Genomic DNA, 13748 nt, shown 5'->3' with positions numbered 1-13748 from the left:
TTTCTTTCTTGTAATATAGCACTATCAAGAATATGGAGAGTGATTTTGCTTTTTATTTTCTAAAAGGCAAGCAGACAAAATAGCTGCAGGCTATGTCACCAGGTCTTGACTTTTCTTTTGAAAAGCAGTTTGCCTTTAAAATCAAAATCACCCATGAAGCAATTTCATCTGAAACAACTGTGTCTGAAGCATTCTCTTAGAGCTTACTCATAATGGGAGTTGTATCTGCTTTTTTACTCCTAAATTAAATGCTGCAGGAACATAGACCTTACCTCTAATCTTTTCTCACCATTAATATCAATCTATCTCTGTGGATGACTATTGAGAGAATTTTAAGGCAGCAGGATTTGGGGATCTAATGTGTTCTGAGTGGGAGTTTAGAAAAATTCTTAAGGCTGTTTCACCATACTGCAACTATTTAGGAGGGGCTTGGGGGTCAGTGGGGCCGTCAGATCCAAAATGCAATGTTACAGGGGGAGGAAAGAAGAAATGGAGATCTGCTAGGTTGCTTTTCTTGATTCAGATTGGAAAGCAAGTCTCTTCTTGTCTCCAGTCCCTCTTGTAGGGGTTGCTCTAGTTTGAACAAGTAAGGACATGCTTATTGGGTCAGAGATAGATGGACAACCCCTTCACAACAGAGCCAAATTATACGCTCGGGTTGCAGAGGCTGGGATACAAGCTTATGCTCACCTTGGAACTCTAACCTGTGTTTCCCACATCCCAGAGTATTCACTTTCCCCGGATCTTGTCCAGGCTCCCTTTTCCCTCCTTTTGGTGGATGAAACAAATCCAACATATCAGCCTCTTTTATTAGATGGGGGAACCATTTCCTATCCAGCTGCTTCTAGTCTGCACAAAACGCTTGGTCCTGCTGCCCTTCGTCTCTTGGTCCAAACCACACAGCAGGACTAGCACAGCCCTGTGGGCTATTTATATCTTGTTTAAGCCAGTGCTGAGGAACAAAGTGATGCACAATCCTTGCTCAGCCTCTCTGCTGTGTACACGTTTTACCCTTCCTCAACAAGATTTAATCTGCTTAGGGTTAACTGAATAGCGGATGTCCGAGACCTTTGAATCACACCTTAAAAAGGCTGAAAGACCAAACCCATAATTGCAAGAGCAGAATTTCTGATTCACTGCAAACCATTTGTTATCAGCAATTAAGTTTCTTGCTGATAAATGATTCATGACTTGAAAGCCCAGATTACTCACTTTTAACCATGGCAGAAATTCCTGCGTGATTATGAACGCCTGAGCTATGCATCTACTGGGATGGGCTGTAAAGTCTGAATGTGTGAAATGGCCAACCATTTAATTACAGAAAATAAAGAGCCCGTACATATAAGATACTTTCCATTCACCATTTGTAGAAAAAAATGAAGTATTTAAATTTCAATGTGACTGATGCAAATATAAACATAAACTGACTAAACTAGCAAATATAAACACCAACTTTTTCTTTACTGGAGGCAACAGAATTACAACAGTGTGACTGATATCCAGACCTGGTCTACTAATTAAAAAGGCTTGGAAGCAAAGCTCCGAGCTCCTGGTACACTCTAGTTCACAGTAACTAAGGCTTTTGTCAGCCATTGATGTAATCATTTATGGTGTTCAAAACTGTATTATTCAAAAACCATTCACACCATAAATCAGATGAGTCATGACCCTGTAACAGAAGGTAAATTATTCTCAAATATTTTATATTTGTGCATTAACACACAATTAGCCAAGAAAAAATGAATGCCCAAGTCCAAGAAGTAGCTGACAAAAGACTGAAGGGAAAAAACAAGAATCTTTAATTTTATTATGGTGTAACCAGCTGTAAGGAATTACTGGTCTGAAGCACAGTGTGCAATTGTCTTATCCTAAACATTTACTAAAGCCTATAATTCAGAATGATCCTGACTAGTGATATCACCACTGGCAAGCTATCATTTTTTTCTTATAAGTCTACATTTTTCAGCAATTAGCACAAACATAGGCACAGCCTATGTACAGAAATGCTCAATGTTTTCTGGAGACTGTATTTCTTTAGTGCCAGCTGCTCTGAGATCAAAAAAGACACACTAAGTTCTGGACTGAACACACTTGATAGTTTGCTGGTAAGCAAAAGAATTCCTGTTAGAGATCAAATTGCATCAGTATGTATTGTTTCCTAAATGCAGGGCAGAATGCCTGCTACTAATGCAAGGATAGCTTGAAATAAAGAATTACCATGATCTTCTGCAAAAGTGCTATACACAACACGAAGTAATGTGCTAACTGAAAGGAAAAAAACCCACAGTAAGAGACTTAATAAATTAAGCCACTTTTACTTTATATTATGTACTACCAGGCAGCTGATTTTTTGAGTGAAGAGACTCATCAGGTGCCTAGTAAGAGAAGACAGTTGGCACAGCTCCATGGCCATTCCAACTGATGTCATGGTTAACAAGCTGGCTACCATACAAGGCCAATTAGGCTACTGGTATTCCACAATACTCACTAATGGCTTCAGCAGCTTAACGAGTGCCAAACATACAGTGCCATTAATTAGGCAAGAGAGGAGGAGGAAAAAACACCCAGGAAGGAGGTGAGATGCCGTTCACCTCCTGAGCAGCCCAGCACTGAGGAGCCAAACTAGCAGAAGGAAATGAGACGGGCAGACTGAGGAGCAAGAGGAAAGTTTCAGACCCAAGGCACAGCTGTCTGCTGTAAAAAGCTGTTTGTCCCCCTGCTGAGTACCAGGGCAGAAGGAGGCTGACCTCACACCCCTCCTGTGCTGCCCAGCACACCCACACCAGGCTGTCCCCAGCCAGTGGGTGCTGAGAACTCCTCTTGCACATCCTGGTTCTTCCTAAATCATTTCCAGTGGGGAAGAAGCTGAACAAGGCTGATTAATGATAAAAATACTTGTATTTTTTTAAATTTATTTTCAGTTCAACGTGAATCACAACTTCCTGCCCCTCTCTCTCCCTTCCTGTGAAGACATAAGTACCTTCAGATAAACTTTTTTGTTGTTTAAGCATCAAGAGTGTAACACATTTCAACTGCTGCTGATACAGGTTTTACAGTGATGACTGTCAGAGAGATCGTTTGTGCAACTCTTTAAAGAGCAAAAAGGAAAAAATCCCTCCTACAAATGCAGATAAACTTTTGGAATGTAAACATGTAACACACACAATTACTGCATTATCAGAAGTACTATGCATTTATCAAAACAGTTGAACATTACACTTTCCAACACATATTTAATATGATCCAATCAGAATTTGAAAAGAAACTGTGTACCCTATAAGGGTAATCATGTACCCCTATAAGATAATAATTCCTGACATAACTTACAGATGCATTTGACAATACTGATGTCAAAAAAGGAGGGTTTAGTTTAATTTTACCCATGCTCTGCTATTTTTGATGCTTGGCTTAACTTACTCAATACATTTTATAAAGGTATGTAAACAGTTCTGATTTAAAGACCAGAGATGTTTAAATGACATTAACAGATCTGGACTGGTCAATGTTAATGTCTTCGTTAACTCAGATATCTTATTTATCCCTGAGCATCTTAAAATTGTTCCCCCCAAATCTCAGTCAAGAACATGTAACTATTTCAGAAGAACGTAAAACTGCATTTTGATAAATCTCTGTCCTACAAATCCCATTTTCCTTCACTGATTTAAACAAAACAAAATCAAACCCTTTGTTTTTTTACATGTACTGCAATACCTTAACAAAAAAATTCGCCCTAACAAACAACATCACCTACGGACACGCTACAGACTACAAAAATATTGCATAGGAGTGTCAGTGGGCATAGTCTCCCAACATGAGAGAAAATGCTAAGTTTTCTTTAAAATGTTATGGCAACATTCTAATTTATTTTCCTTTTAAAAATCAAGTGGTTTCACTTTATTTCAAAATTGTACAAAATGGCCATGGCTGTTTATAAAAAAAAGTCTCTGTCTTGAGAATATGTGAAGTCTCAGGTGCGTCAACAAAAGACCTGGAACCATTCACAGTGCAGCGGAAAGCTTCTTTTGAGGCAGAAACTACAATTCATCCTTCTTCTTTCCTACTCTTTCATGGTCTCTTTCTCTCAGGGTTCGCATGAAAGTGGTGAATCCAGACTCCTGGTTTTGAAGGAAGAAAAATACGTGTCACATTTTTGCACACAAACCAAAACAATGCATCAAGAACACTTTGAGTTTCAGTTTCCCAGCAGAATATAAACTAAGGAGCAGTTGTTTTAGTTTCTGTACCCCATGGCAGAATATAAACTAAGGAATGGTTACTGCTTCTGCATTCCCTCATTGTGCCATGCTCTGGTCCCAGTGCTGCTCTGCTGCAATGCAAGGGGAAAATATCCATGCACATTCCACACGTCAAACTTTGAAGAAGTGTGACACAGAGAAAAAGGCCCCAAAACTCACAGGGCAAAGTAAAATCTGTCACTAGAAGTGCCATTGATGCCTTTTTGTTGAAGACACTCAAAGACATTCTTGAGCCGCATTTGTATGCTACTTGTTTAATTCTGAAAGCAGTCATTGGGTCATTTGTTGGCTATACACATATTTCCCACTGTTCCTCATCCCATAACAGCTTTGATGATGATTTTCCTCCTTTTCCAAACATTCCAATGATGGAAATCACATTATTTTCAAGTTATTAAAATTACGGTAAAAAATTTCAAACCTGGATGCCTACATGCCAACCTCTGTATTCCAACAACTTATGATTTCTGGTTATCAAAGGCTGTTGGATGCCAGCAGTTTCCTTTTCCAAGGAAAGCTCTGAACACAGCTCACAGGCATTTCAAGAGGCTCAGATGGGTGGAGGTGTGAACACTGTCTACTGGTACCCCAGCACTACAGCTGTCTGGGCACGTAGCATGTTCCCACCCAATGTGACCATTTTTACTTCTAAGTAATCCTGAAACACACCAGTCAAAACTGCCGATGAAGAGGGAAAATACAGAGAGGTAGAGAAAGCCAAACAGAAGTCAAAGTTCAACTTAAAACAATGCTGGGGAACAACAAAACAAAACCAAGCCACAAGGCTGGGATGCTTTTAGATGGCTGAACAACAAAACACTCTTCTAAAACTATTCACTGTTCTTCCATCAAAATAAATGAAGTGACAAGTTTTGGCCATATGTCACCTGGAGATGCCTGGCAATCAAGGGCCCCCATGAAAGGAGCCTTGTTCTCAAAGCTGTGCATCTGGAAGTCATTTAAAATACACTTGGGTCAGAGGGTGTCCTGACTCTTCCTTGCTTTGGTTGCTTGGGGTGAAATGCCCTAAAATCTCTATTCCGGAACTGCAGTTCCCTTGACAGGCTACGACTGGGGGTCATGCTCTTCCCCACAGCCAGTGCTCCAGTCTGGGGTGGGAAGTAGCTGAGAGTTCCTCTTCTACAGGCCATGGCTCCTGCTGTGGCAGGTCATATTGCCCCCAAAGCATCTGACATCACCCCCCTTCTTGCCCCTAAAGCAGCTGACATCACCCCTCTTCTTCCCTGCCCACAAGAAGTAATTATGCACCAGCTGGACCACTGAACCAAATGTGCATGGACATCTGATTTAGTGCCAGAATCAGGAGCAGAAAGCAGGTCTCCTGGCTCGACTGCTCTCTCATTTTTTAAAGCACAAGATGGTTGGACAAGGTGGTTCAAAAGTTGCTGTCATGCTGATAAGAAGTCCTTTAAAAGTAAAATCCCTTGTCACTGAAAGAGATTTGTGAACAGACCTGGAAGCCATGGAAGGCACTGTGCTAAGCACTGCCTCCAGCATTGCCATGATAAGCGATAACAAACCCTAATTCAGTGCTGCACAAGCAGAAGACCATAGGTCCCCAGAGAGGTGGAGGGGAAACACAGCTGCCAGCAGCAGAGAGACTGTGATGTTCCTGTTGGGTAATTTAATTCTACCCAAGAAAGGGTTGGCTGCACGTAGGGGATCAGTTAGCCCACTTTCCAGCATATGGATAAACATCTCCCAACTGCTGTGGCCTCAGAGCACTCCTGTATTGTATATAAATTCTTTATCAGCCACCACAGAGCCTTCCTTTCATATATAATTTCTCTAAGTATGGGTTAGAAATGCAAAAATTGAGGCTGAAATTTTACTTAATTGTTGGCTACTGCACCCATCTTTACTTTTGAGAAAAGATCCAGAATTGGAACTAAGCACAGTATTCCATAACAACGCCCAGATCAGCACCATGAAAAGGTAATTACTGGGGTCCAAGTATGCTGAAGAAAACTAGGAGGCGAAGCTCCATCAAGACTTCTCTAAGATCCTGACTAAGAGAGAATCTCAGAATTTGGCTTTTATCTTCATGCTTCTATATAATTTGGTGAGCTGTAACAGCAGCAATAACTTCCAGTGAAGAATCTTTTATCAAAATCACTGGATGGCTCAAAGACCCCATGTTTTTCTTGCATAACCCAGCTTTTTCAGGCAATCAACTGCTGCTTGAGAAGTAACCTCCCTCTAGGAGGTTATGACAAAGAAGGCCCACAAATGACTGAATTGCTCCCTTATTTTCAGGCACTTTACAACCACAGAAGACATTATGCCATTTCTGCCCCCGTTTCTTGCATGTAATTAGCTGGCCACAGCAGGACAAAAGAATGAAACTTCAGCCCAGGGGTAGAAGGCACAATTTGTCTTCCCATCCTGAGTGCGAGGAGTGAATCTGATTCAGGGCAAATGAGATATTTAGTTTCCCCTGTACTCCAAAGGACAGCTTTGTCCTGGCTATAAAACCAATGGTCTGTCACCATTTGGCAACCTGGTGGACGTGTAACACGTTTGCAGTGTTTGCACAATCCAGAATGGACAAGAGTAGGTCCTGTAATTTCTGGCATTTCTGCACTCAGCAGCAGCCCATGCAATAAACCCTCCACTTTCACTTGGTCCAAATTCACTTGCAGGTTTCAGCTTAAAGAATAAAATATACTAAAAGCATTACCAAATCTAATCCTTTTTTCCTCTTCTCATGTTCCTAAAAATAGACCAAGCATGTTCCTAATGCAGAGATGTACAGGGGTGTGGTACACAATGATTCATCCATGTGAGACAGTAACAGAAGCAGCTAAACATTCTTCCAGCATGGTGCAAATTTACTCCATAGTTTTCATTAGCAAAGCAGTGCAGGCAGAGGAGACTTTCCTCCCTGTACCAGGTGATGACTCTTGCTTTCACTTACCCCTCTTTCTCCAGTATATTTTTCCACAAACTTCCCGTAGTTGTAATAGTTGAAGGTGGGGTAACCATCAACCCCCTCCTGCTTACACAGGTCATGATTCTGTCCTTTGGCACAGTCCACTGCAGCGTAGGCGATCTGAAACACAGGAGATCAGCTTGAGGAAGGAGAAGACAAAGCAAAACTACTTCATGGTGATGCTGTTGCAACTTAGCCTTAACGCTGAGTGAGACCCAAGTCTTCTGCCAAGCACCCAACAGTTTCAGTAAGGGCTCAGCTGTGGAGGGGGATCACAGGCTGGTCATCACCTGGCCTATGCAGCTGCACGGCACGTTCAACCTACAGAGCAGAAAACCACCAGCCTCCCCACTGAGCTCTGCAGTAGACTCCAAACAGGAAATCCAGAGGCTGTGTTACTAAACCCAAATACAAGCACAGTGGTCACAGCTCTGTCACTCTGCAATATTCTTCCTCCACTTTGGTTTTAAGTGATGAATGGTGATAGGGTGACTTTGGTAACAGTGATGACCCACCTAACCCAAACTCCTTCCTGTGGCATGGCTAATGCTTGGAAAAGTTACCAAACATGGCAGGTCATTTATGCAGGCTATTAATAGATTAATGATTTCTTCCCTGAATAGCTTTTGTAAACTCCATGCACTTCTTCCAAGGTCAAACGGGGATGGGTCAGAGTCAGTGTGCTGCCTACCAGGCAGTGCACATGGGGAGGAAGGCTGCTTGCTTGCAATCTCAGCCTGTTTCCTTTCCTGTCTTTTTTCCATCTATCCGTTAAGGAGGGGACTGTAGTTCTGTGCAGCCATTAGCAAAGTGGGCTTTAATTCCTTCTGAAACCTCTAGATGCTACTGTCACACAGACAAACCCTGAGCAGGAAAGAGCTCAGCCTGTTGGCAGCAGAGCAACACCCTCCATCCCTGCCTGCTTCCACACAGGGCAGGGCGAGGAAGCACAGCCTCACAGCCCCAGAGCGTCAGCTCAGGGCAACTCTAGTTTAGAGCACTGGACATTGGAAACCTGGCTCTGTGAAGTATTGAGGAGGGGCTGGCTGCCCTTAACATTTCCAATGCTGAAATAAAATGTAATTCATAGGCTTCTACTCAAAGCAACTGGGCCCTGTGCTGTGATTTCACCTTGACTGTTCCTGCGAGCAGCAGTTCTGGCTCTGAACGTTCACTGCTCACGCAGACTTGCCTTCACAGCCTGGGACAGGCTCTGCTGAAGAGCAAGCAGGTTAAAGTACAAGCTATGTAAAAAACCCCACCAAATTAGAGGAACGACTTTTTGCAATTGTGGGTTACAATTTATCAATTGCTAATTTCACAGCAGACACATCTTAACTTGAAATTTCCGTTCCAGGAGCCTCCTTCAAACAATCTGATCAAAATACCTTTTGCTTGCATGACTTTAGGGTTGCGGTTGAACTGTTCTTCCATAATTAAAAGATCACTTAATATTCCACAATGCCCTCCTGTTTCATGGTGACACTGTCAAAACGAGAAAACCTGATCTCATTATCCTAGCAGTAATTAAAGAGATTGGCAAGGCCAACTTCAGTTAATTTGCTTGGTTTGTTTTGGCTTTGAAAGCCTGACAAGACAATACTCAGTAAGATCTTGCTTGGGTCTATCTTCAGATGGAAAGCACTAGATGAAGTGATCAGTGCTCTTACCTTAAATATTTGGTTTCTGTTTTCTCATTTTAAACATTAATAAGGCTATTACAGAACCAGGACTCTCGAGAGCTGTTAAAAACATGTATAATCCCACTTTTTTTTTTCTTTTTGTAAATACAAAAACTCCTACTTATTCAGGGCCAGTTAAAATGAAAGGTTATGCACAATAAACTGTAAAAGAGCTTCATCTAAGTATTTATGCCTTCCTGACCGTAGCGGCCAGCCAAAATTTAGAGCTCTGTTGACTACTTCTGTGTAAAGGATAGCTTACAATGGAGACAAATATTTATTTTCATGACACAGCACTAATGTAGAAGGAATACTACAAGTCCTGGTTCCCTAAAAACTGGAAGAATAAATAAAATTATTTTTTCTTACTGCTGTAAATATCACACAAGGAGTGATTACAGCCAGAAGAAGGGGAAGGCATGCATACACTCATCCAGATCTTAGTAGCTGGTCTGAGGCATGAAACTGTTGTGACTGATGACCTATCTGTTCTTAGCGCCTTGGAGATTAAGAAAATTAGTTTTTAGAACACTGGAAGAAAGAGAAACCCCCTTTATCTGTAAACAGGTGTTTACCTCTCTGTAAACATCTAAAATGGCATTGGTTGGAGCAAAGAGTCCAATTTCATTTACAAAAGGCTTCTGTGAGAACAGCTCCCAGGGAGGAGAGCATAGAGTGCAGGAATGCAATGCTGTAAGTCACTGTTAACCTTGTTCAACACATCTTTACCTGTTGCCTCAAAACAGATGACTGAGGGACTTTAAGGAGGTGGCTTCTGGCAGAAATGCTTAGTAGCCTGCTTGAGATACAGATCTCCTCTACAGCACACGGAAACCTAAGCTGGTCCATCTGTGCGTTATTTGTGCACTGAAGTAACACAGAGAGATCCCATTCTAAGTCTGTCCACAGCAGCAACATTAGCCTAATGCTATGTCTAATCTAGCAGGTCTAATGGGACATGTACATCTGGAGTAGCGCTTGGAGGACGTGTCCATTATCTGTTTCTCTGCAATACTCCCAATGCAAGCTCCCACACAGCCCCATGGACCCACTGCTGCTCCTGCAAACACCATTTGGAGCCCAGCTCCTCAGAACACGCCTGTTTGGTTATTTTTACAGCCAGCGAGAGGAGAGAAATGGCAATTTCCAAAAGCCTTCTAACTCATAGGGACGTGAGCAAAATTTCACAGAGACGTCTAATTCCCAAGACTGTATCTGAGACTGCATTTCAATGCCTGCTGCCAACAGTGGCTGAGTAAGAGTACTTAGGAGAGCTTGAGTGATTACTTTAGAGTGGAAATGTTAAGGCAGCCTAAATATAGAGGTTGCTACCATCTTTATGCACTCATTATCATAGCATCACAGTCCTAATTGTCTTGCCTGTCTCACAGCGGAAGATTAAATATAGTGCACTGTAAGAAGAAAAAAGTAATGCTGGAAAACACTTGTAGCAAAACACACTTCTGAACTGAGGACCAACTCTTATCTCAGTTCTATCAACTCCAGACAGCTGAACTCTCAGACACACCAGAATTTCAGCAAACAGCACCGATGTCCTTTGCTTCTTTCTGTTTGTGTTTTCATGGACAGTGAGTATTAAACTCCACTGCTAGTAGAGATGTCTCCTGCTGCAGTTTTCAACAGAGTGGATTACTACATGGCTACACTGAAAGGCTGCATATGAAAAGATGCAGCCCACAAAAAGAAAGGCTTTGCTTGATCCACTGTAGGGAGAGTTTCCTCTTGTTCTCAATCCTCTTAGCAACAATTAGTTTTTCTGCATCACTATAGAGGACAACTAAGTTGGGAAAAAATAACAACCTGAAGAACCTCTATCAAAATGTGGTTAAAGACTTCTGAAGAATATTACTCTCAGAATTATCTTAATTTCAACCACCACCAACAATTTACAGAGAGGTTCACTGGAAAGCACAGGTTAGCAAGACCCACATGCTTTGACCTATAAACCCACAAACTTTATTCAACCAGAAATTGCAAACAGATTAAACATAAGACATCCCTGATACATACCCAGGAGCCAAGACACTTGGCATCACCTCTCATGAATTCCCTCTCATCAAGAGGGGAAAAAACCCTCTAAAAATCTGTGAGAGGAAGAAACTCTGCTAACACTGGTCTAATACTTGTGTGTGTGTCTGTGTGTCCATTATGGAAAAAGCCAGTGTAACAGCTTTCAGAAGACAAGATTGATTTTATGCAGATTTTGATTGTTAGGGCTAAAATTTAATTTCTTGAGCTTTCCTCTAACCGGAGAGAAAAATCCACTGAAAAAACATTTCAGGAAGAAAAAAATGTAAGTGCTGTATCTGCAACATGCACAAAACTCCAAGGGATTATGGATTCTCTATAACCTAAAGCTTCATTGCCTTAAATATTGACAATACATCATTATATACAAGTTCTCTCTCCAGAGCCAGTGCTGTTCAGTAGCTGTAGCAGGAATAGAATAGTTATCAAATGAAAAGATAATCAATCAGAGACTGTTGACCCCAGAATAAGTTTCCTGGAGTACATTCAACTTTCTTAGTGTTACTGGTAGTTCCTCACAACTGTTATGCAGCCTACAGTAATTAGTATTATCGGGTGAGTATGTATAATAATGCGTAATAATGATAACAACAGCAACAACAATAACCCCACCAGATAAGTATGCATTTCTCCATAGTCAGTATAGTTGAATATGACTCTAGAAATATCTGAGACAGGAAAATATGTCTACCTGAAAAGGGAAGTCCCACAACAATGTTTCATGGTTTTATCAAAAAAATGGGAGCTTAACTACAGAGTTGCAAACTTAACCCTGCATGCCATTAGAGCGTGAGCGGTGCATGACCAGCTCTGAAAAGCTCTTACAGGAAATAAGAGCATGGCATATTTTTCAGATGAAGTGGTCTGATCACAGATGCTGAGCTGTTGCAAAAATCAGAACTTTTCATTTCGGTGCTTAAATAGGAATGGAGCTATGCTGAAAATGTGAGCACTGATCTCCGTGTGCCTCAACTGTAATAGAAGGATGATGCCTTATTTTGTTACTAAGTGATAGAGAGAAAAATAAGTACTTGCAGTCTAATCCAATCATACATCAGGAATCACAGTTCCCTTCCAGCAGAATTACAAAACAACTTTTTTCTCTGGAGAGATCTTACAGGTAAGAAACAAAATTACATCCAACAGTTCAAATAAATGTGTAGAAAATTGAAAGTGGGATCCCTTGACCTTCCAGGTAACTCCTCCTTTCTGTTCTTTAAGCTCTTTCTTTTTAACAGCTTGTCTCCCCGTCACCATGTGATAATAAAGTAAAAATACCCCCTGCAGTCCTAGTTGTTCTCCTCTTAAAATATGTACTGCCACACAATGGTTTATTGATTCAAGGAAATAAATCTCTGCTAGAGCTAATATTGACTTTTGTTATGAAAATGGAAGTGAATAACTAACTGAATATTGATTGGAGAGAGGAATGATATTTGATAAGCTTAAAAAAAAGGTAAAAATAAAATTGCAGCATGGAAATAAATGCTTCGAACCAACATTTTTAAAGTATAGTCAATTCCAGATGACGATTACCTGATTACTAGAAAAAAAGAGCCTGTTGTTGTCAAATGTCTTAAAAGCATCCATAAATAAGACAGATACACTTTTTTCCCCTATGATTGCTCCATAGTTTTCTATTTATATCACCTGTTCTGGATCATAACAGCAGTTAGGGGCTGGTCTGCTAAGGCTTGTTGCAATTCAACTGCTCAAGTGAGTTCTCAAAGTGAAAGGCCTTGCAAATGGGAGATTCATTATTAGTTGCCCAGATGTGCCATGGCAGCATTACCAGAGCTGCAGTTCATCAGCTGTTCTCAAAGCAGGGCTATTTGCAAAGGGAAGATCCATTAGTAGGCACTATGATGTACAGTGCTCACATCACCATATTTAATGAGTCTAATTAAAAAGAAATTCAACACATGCTTTTTTAAGCAAATAGGGATCAAATTCTTGGTCAAACTAAAATATTAACTCACTTGGATAACTCTGTGCAGTCATTTGGTTGGTATAATAATTTTAAACTATAGTTCACAATACACACTGGAGACCCACCAGTCTCACTGCTGTCTGGCAGCCCCCCACTAACACCCCAGCTCACCCCATTTGCTGCACCCTTTCCAGCAATCTCTGCCACAGCTGTTCCTGTACAAATTCACTAGAATCCAGCCGTGGTGCATTTGTACAGGAACAGTCTTCTGTGAAAATGGAGAAGATTGGTCAAAAAGCAGCCCCCATGGGGGAGTGCCAGAGATTTGTTATTGAGAGGCCTTGAGCAGTCAAGAGCTTTCCTTCAGCAAATCCAAGCTGGAACATCACAAATCAGTTCCTTCAAGCTGAACTTTAGGATCAGCCAAAAGGCAGAATGTAGATTTTTAAAGATTTAGTGTTCAAGAGACTGTGGAGCAGTTACTGAACATGCCTTCCTGCTCTTCAATCTGTTCAGCAAAGTGACAATCCTCACATTTGCATTTTCTGACGTGCACTGGTCACTGCCAGAACTCACTCTGTGGAGCACAGGCCAAAGGCTCTCCCATGGCAGCTGTATGCAAAGACCACAGTGCCCCAAGGCAGGAATGCTCCAGCTGGATTTTTTTTCCCTTCCTTTTTCCTTTTAAATAACTGAAACAATAGGCTAACTGCCATTGGACTGGCCTCTCCACTGATCTGGTATTACTGGCACTGAATTTCTCCAGGCAGATGGAAAGACGAGGAGGCTTTGGTTTGTTGGTCACACCCCCGAGGCTGTGGTTTGTGGGTCACACCCTGAGCTGTGTTGTGCCCCAGGCCTGTGAGCAGGCCCGGGAT

General features: G+C 41.5%; 1 protein-coding gene across 1 annotated transcript in view; it reads right to left on the bottom strand.

The window, feature by feature from the left end:
• Positions 1-1776: 1776 nt before the first annotated feature.
• Positions 1777-13748, bottom strand: part of PDIA5 (protein disulfide isomerase family A member 5) — a 100507-nt gene continuing 88535 nt past the window's right edge. The window contains exons 16-17 of the mRNA XM_032692622.1: positions 7195-7329; positions 1777-4115 (exon numbers count right to left, since the gene is read on the bottom strand). Of these exons, the coding sequence (XP_032548513.1) occupies positions 4035-4115; positions 7195-7329 (216 nt within the window). The 3' untranslated portion in view covers positions 1777-4034. The remainder of the gene's footprint in view (positions 4116-7194; positions 7330-13748) is intronic.

This window comes from Chiroxiphia lanceolata, chromosome 7 (genome assembly GCF_009829145.1).
Source record: "Chiroxiphia lanceolata isolate bChiLan1 chromosome 7, bChiLan1.pri, whole genome shotgun sequence".
Lineage (NCBI taxonomy): Eukaryota > Metazoa > Chordata > Aves > Passeriformes > Pipridae > Chiroxiphia > Chiroxiphia lanceolata.
This window is presented reverse-complemented; position numbering and strand designations above follow the sequence as displayed.